A 6,314-nucleotide genomic window follows, 5' to 3' on the forward strand; every position below is an offset into this window, starting at 1 on the left:
ACCTTAGTCTTGAAATGTTATTGTCTGGGGAAGGTTAAAAAGGCGAGAAAAAATCTAATAATTTCCGGGAAAAACTCGAAAAACAGATCTTTTCTATTTCCCATACAAACGTTTTCTAGAGTCAATTTGATCTTTATTGCTATTCAATAAAGTTCATATTAAATTATTATCACTCACTGTTGCCTAAACAATTGAGGTATGTTCGTAACGTCAAAGAGTCAATTTGCAATTTATTACCGCTGCATAAAGTTCAAATTCCATCATATCTATGAAAATAGTCTTTGCGTGCGCTTTGGAGGATCTAATGTCGCGTTCCTAAAATAAACAAAAGTAAATCTCTGATTCTGATTTTTCAATTAATTTGGTCAGCTTTGCAAAACTTAATTTTAGCTAACTTCAGTTGTAACTGTATCAGATTATTTTTTGCAATTTGATAAATCTTAAGTTTTGTCACAAATTAAGTTTCTGAACACAACCATAATATTTGACATTAGATTTGACAACCAACTAAAACATATGTCAATCATTCCGTCGCACTTCAGAACACGAAGATTTATGGCTTAAACGTAAACTAAAAAAAAATAAATAAAAAATCAGAACACAGAAAAAAATATTACGATTGACGATATTGTGTTACGATAATGGTTACGATATTCCTACGCTACAAATAACTGAAGAAATTTACAGTTAGACATTGATCATGATAGAAGATATATAATTTAATTGCTTTTGGCGAGGATCAGATCGTGAACTGATGTTGCTCTAGCGTTGGCTTCGCATTTCGCATTCTGAATTGAAACTATCATTAAACATGCAAATCACCGAAATGGCGGTGATCCTATACGTATGCAAATTAATTGTTTGGGATGAATGCACAATGGCCCATAACTCTTCCAGTTATTCCCCGATTAACTGTTGCTGATGAACTAAATGAAAGTCTAAAGTCCTCGAATTTTTGGCAGTACTTAAAGACACTCTAATAAACAACTAACATGCAAGTATTTTTGCAACATGATGAAACTTAAAATGTGTTTTCGAAGCAGTTCTTAGATATTGGAAATAATAAAGTTGCAATGAACACCTCGACCGGATTCATCACATTACCCACAGATTTCTGTCACATCACATGTTCTAAAGAAGAGCTTATTCAGCGTGTTTAATAACCTTAATTGGCTTGGTGAATGAGCAATATTGGCATCGAAAAACAAAGATGTCGAGGATCTCAATTCGACCATTCAGAATTTTCTTCCAGGATAGTTGGTTTCTTTCAAATCAGTCGACATCGTTATGAACCAGGATGACGTAGTCAACTATCCCACGGAGTTTTTAAATTCACTGGAATTGCCTGGATTTCCACCTCACAATTTGCAGTTAAAAGTAGGATCAGTTGTCATCATGCTGCGTAACATTAATCAACCTCGACTATGGAATGGAACAAGACTGGCTGCGAAAAAGCTGATGAATAACGTCATTGAGGCAACAATCATAAAAGGAAAATATTAAGGAAAGGATGTCTTGATGATTCCAACGGATTTACCATTGAATTTTAAATGCTTACAATTTCCAGTGCGTCTGGCTTTGCAATGGCAATAAATAAATCGCAAGGACAGTCTTTAGAAGTTTGCGGAATAAATTTGGAGTTTCCCTGTTTCGCGGATGGACAATCATACGTCACGTATTAGCGCGTCGGAAAACCGTCTTCTTTGATTATTTACGCACCACAAAACAAAACAAAAAATATAATTTATGAAAAAGCTTTAAATTGATTAACAAACTGTATCATAACAGTGCGTGTCTGTTAATAAAAATTTAAACCTTATAAATAGCCAGTATTTCAGGAAAACTCTGTTTTTTTAAGTAAGCAACATGTATCGAAAATAATAATAAAACTTCATGCTTCATTAAAAAAATGCTTTTTTATTCAATACGTTTTGTCTGTTTTGAAATTAATTTGTATAAAAGTTTAGGTCTTTTATTTATCGATTGAGGCAGTACGAAGTCTGCCGGGTCAGCTATTCTCCAATAAAAATGTAATCTCAATCTTCACTAAAATTATTATCTAAATGCATTTATTACGTTCCTTTGGTAACTCTGTTTTTCACAATTACTTTCCACTCAAATGTTTCATTTCAAAAGATTCTTCGTTAAATATTTTGAAGCAGGGTAAAAGTAGTAACAAAGCGAACTAGCCATCTCTTTTACGCTAGCAGTTTGCGTTCCATTTATTCATTAAATTTGCAAAAATTATCTACAAAATTTGACAGTTAATTGTTTTTAATTGATTTTTTGTAAAAAAAAAGAGCTTTTCAATTTAACAGCTGGCTCTTGATATGGAGCGGTTGCGCTCGATGTAAAAAAAACAATCAGTATTAAATAGGTTATTGGTTTGGTTCTTCATTGTTATCAGTGAAGTCTTCTAAAGTCTTAAGTGCAGATAGATAATTTTCTATTTCCAACAACAAGTCATTCAAATCCCACTTTAATGTTACGAACAATTTTATTAAAAACCAAAATGTCGAACTTTGGACTTCCACAAAGAAGTATATCATCCCTTATTCAGTCGAAGGGATTCATCAATGGGTCTTGGGTTGACTCTTCCAACAGTGAGACATTTGCTGTAACAAATCCGGCCAATGGTAAGGTTATTGGCAATGTTCCAAATATGACAGCAGATGATGCAGTAAAGGCTGTAGCAGCAGCAAAGAAGGCACTTCACGCTCCTGAATGGGCTGGTCTCACTGCAAAGCAACGGTCGGTAATGTTGAAGGTAAGTCTCCAACAAAGTTTATCCTTCTCTCCCTAACAATTTCATTCGGTAGTGTTGGTATAATCTCATCGAGCAAAATCGAGATGAAATTGCGAAAATTATGACTGCCGAATCCGGGAAACCAATCAACGAGTCACTGGGTGAGGTGACCTATGGCAACTCATTCATCGAATGGTTTGCAGAAGAAGCACGCCGAATCAATGGAGAAGTGATCCCATCACCGACACCCAATCGGGAATTGATAGTTTTGAAGCAGCCACTTGGTGTAGCGGCATTGATTACTCCCTGGAACTTCCCGCTGGCTATGATTACCAGAAAAGCGGGAGCAGCATTAGCTGCTGGTAAGAGAATTTATCATTTATCTCTACGTAAATACTTGACACATTTCTAATTGTAGGGTGCACTGTTGTAATAAAGCCGGCTGAGGACACGCCACTCACTTGTCTGGCGGTTGCAAAACTTTCTGTAGACGCTGGCATTCCAAATGGGGTTATTAACGTCGTTACGACCAACAAGTCTGCCCCTGTGGGCAATGTTCTCTGCACGAGCCCTGATGTAGCTGGGATATCTTTTACAGGTTCCACAGATGTTGGCAAGTTGCTTTACAGAAATTGTGCCGATGGAGTGAAGAGAATCTCTCTTGAACTAGGCGGCAATGCTCCGTTTATAGTCTTCGATTCGGCAAACATAGAAAAGGCAGTTGACGGAGCTATAGCTTCGAAATTCCGTAACTGTGGTCAGACTTGTGTGTCGGCAAACCGATTCTTTGTGCAGGAAGGTGTTTATGATAAATTCATAGAGCTACTGAAAACAAAAGTAGCAGCTCTGAAAATCGGCTCCGGTGATGGACCAGATGTTCAGATTGGTCCTCTAATTAACAAAGCACAGTTTTTGAAAATCAGCTCATTCGTGGATGATGCCAAAAAACTAAATGCCACAATAATTGCAGGGGCTAAACCTCGCCCTGATATTGGTGAACTATTTTATGAACCAACTATTATCACCGATGTCAAACCACCCATGAAACTATACACTGACGAGGTCTTTGGACCTGTTTTGTCAATAATCAAGTTCAAAGAAGAAGAGGAAGCTATTTCCAGAGCCAATGATACTAATAGTGGTCTTGCTGGTTATTTCTACAGTGAAAATGTTCAGCAAATATTTAGGGTGGCCCGGAAATTGGAAGTTGGAATGATTGGCATCAATGAGGGTATCATTTCCACAGCCGAAGCACCGTTTGGTGGTGTCAAGCAATCGGGTATTGGTCGTGAAGGTTCTCATTATGGAATCGATGAATATGTTGAGGTTAAGTATCTTTGTTTGGGAAATTTGAAGAATTAAAACAAATTACAAAATAATGATTCCACATTGAATTTAATGCACACGACATCTGCGATAGTACACAGTCTTCCATAAAATAATATAGTAGTAAAACAAAAAACGCATAAATGCAATGGATGTTTCTTTATTGGCTTAAGATTAAAAAGGAGAAAAAAACAGACTAGTTTAATTTAGCTAAATATTATTTGTCATTATTATTATTGAATATACATAAGTTGTTATATTTTCTGTTAATAAAATAAATATCTGAAAAATATTCACATGTTTTAGTATCACGTATACCAGCAGCGCAACTTTGAGCCACGACGAAGTGCTCGCTTTTCTCGCTAGTAATTAATTATGTATACATACATACATACTTACTTACTTACTTAAGGTGGCGCTACAGTCCTGTGTGAACTAGGGCCTCACCCAACAAACTTCTCCATCTAGCTCGGTCCCTAGCTAGATGTCTCCAGTTTCGCGCTCCAAGTTGGGTGAGGTCACCTTCCACTTGTGCGCGCCACCTGATCCGCGGTCTTCCTCTACTGCGCTGTCCTGTGGGTGCGGATTCGAAGACTTTCCAGGCCGGAGCATTGGTTTCCATGCGCTCTACGTGACCCAGCCATCTTAGTCGTTGGACTTTTACTCTTCTGGCTAAGTCTACGTCGCTGTACAGCCCGTACAGTTCGTCGTTCCATCTTCTCCTCCACTCCCCTTCGATGCATACGGGACCGTAGATCACACGAAGAACTTTTCTCTCGAAGCGACCCAAGGTGCTTTCATCCGCTTTTGTCATGGTCCATGCTTCTGCACCATATAGCAGGACGGGGATGATAAGGGTCTTATATAGCAACACTTTGGTCCCTCGAGAGAGGACATTACTACTCAATTGCTTTCTTAGTCCAAAGAAACAGCGGTTAGCATGAGTTATTCTGCGTTTGATCTCAGCGCTGGTGTTGTTTTCTGCGTTTACAGCGGAGCCTAGGTAGACGAAGTCCTTGACTACCTCAAAGGTACGTCTGTCGATTGTGACGTTTTGACCAAAACGTCGGTGTTATAGGTCCTTTCTTGACGACAGCATGAACTTTGTTTTGCCCTCATTAACCGTTAAACCCATTTTTGCCGCCTCTGCCTCAATACTCACAAAAGCCCCATTGACATCACGCTGAGTTCTTCCGATTATGTCAATGTCATCAGCATATGCCAGTAATTGGACAGACTTTTGAAAGATAGTGCCTCTAGTGTTGACGTGTGAGCTCTGCACTATTCTTTCAAGCACGATATTAAAAAAATCGCATGACAGCGCATCACCTTGTCTAAAGCCTTTTTTGACATCAAAAGGTTCTGTTAAGTTGTTTCCAACCTTTATTCTCCATGGTCATCCTGCACAAACGGATGAGTTTGGCAGGGATGCCAAAACTAGACATGGCTCTATACAGCTCGTCCCTGTAGATGCTGTCATATGCGGCCTTGAAATCGATGAAAAGATGGTGGGTGTCGATTTGGTGTTCTTGAGTTTTTTCCAGGATCTGCCGTAATGTGAATATTTGATCAACTGTGGACTTTCCTAGGCTAAAACCACACAGATAAGGACCTATCAGTTTGTTGACGATGGGCTTTAGACGTTCACATATTACGGCAGAGAAGATTTTATAGGCGATGTTAAGTAGACTTATTCCTCTATAGTTGGTGCAGTTTAGAGGGTCTCCTTTTTTCAGGATCGGGCAAACAATACTGAGGTTCCATTCATCGGGCATGTTTTCTTCCGACCATATCTTACAGATAAGTTGGTGCATGCTCCTAACCAGCTTATCCCCAGCTGCTTAAAACAGCTCGGCATTCAAGCAATCTGCTCCAGCGGCTTTATTAGACTTCAACTTAGATATGGCAATCTTTACTTCGTCTAAGTCGGGAGGACAGGATTGTTGGCTTTCGTCGTCTATATCGAATGGGTCATCCTGCCTGACAGCGGAATTCAGTTCTTCATCGCCGTTATACAGTCTGCAGAAGTGGTCCTTCCATATCCTCAGCATTGACTGCGGTTCTACTATGATGTTTCCACTTTCGTCTTTGCAGCCTTCGGTTCTAGGTTTATGTACCTGTGAATTTCGTTTCACCTGTTCATAAAACTTTCGAACCTCATTCCTGCTTTTATACCTCTCAACATCTTCGACCACACGCTTCTCATGCCCTCTCTTTTTTCTTCTGAGAAGTCGGCGTTCCT

General features: G+C 39.0%; 1 protein-coding gene across 1 annotated transcript; it reads left to right on the forward strand.

The window, feature by feature from the left end:
• The first annotated feature begins 2,266 nt into the window (after positions 1–2,266).
• LOC129942692 (succinate-semialdehyde dehydrogenase [NADP(+)] GabD) lies at positions 2,267–4,364 on the forward strand. Its single transcript, XM_056051738.1, has 3 exons — positions 2,267–2,767; positions 2,820–3,108; positions 3,165–4,364. The coding sequence occupies exons 1-3, from the start codon at positions 2,483–2,485 to the stop codon at positions 4,106–4,108; spliced, it is 1,518 nt and encodes a 505-aa protein (XP_055907713.1). The 5' UTR covers positions 2,267–2,482; the 3' UTR covers positions 4,109–4,364.
• The last annotated feature ends 1,950 nt before the right edge of the window (positions 4,365–6,314 follow it).

This window comes from Eupeodes corollae, chromosome 1 (genome assembly GCF_945859685.1).
Source record: "Eupeodes corollae chromosome 1, idEupCoro1.1, whole genome shotgun sequence".
NCBI lineage: Eukaryota > Metazoa > Arthropoda > Insecta > Diptera > Syrphidae > Eupeodes > Eupeodes corollae.

What these genes read in the sequence shown, in the direction of transcription:
- LOC129942692 (XM_056051738.1), top strand. Translation starts at nt 2,483, where the DNA reads ATGTTACGAACAATTTTATTAAAAACCAAAATGTCGAACTTTGGACTT. An exon ending in AACGGTCGGTAATGTTGAAG is followed by an intron (nt 2,768 to 2,819) that starts GTAAGTCTCCAA and finishes TTCATTCGGTAG; the next exon opens with TGTTGGTATAATCTCATCGA. An exon ending in GGGAGCAGCATTAGCTGCTG is followed by an intron (nt 3,109 to 3,164) that starts GTAAGAGAATTT and finishes TTCTAATTGTAG; the next exon opens with GGTGCACTGTTGTAATAAAG.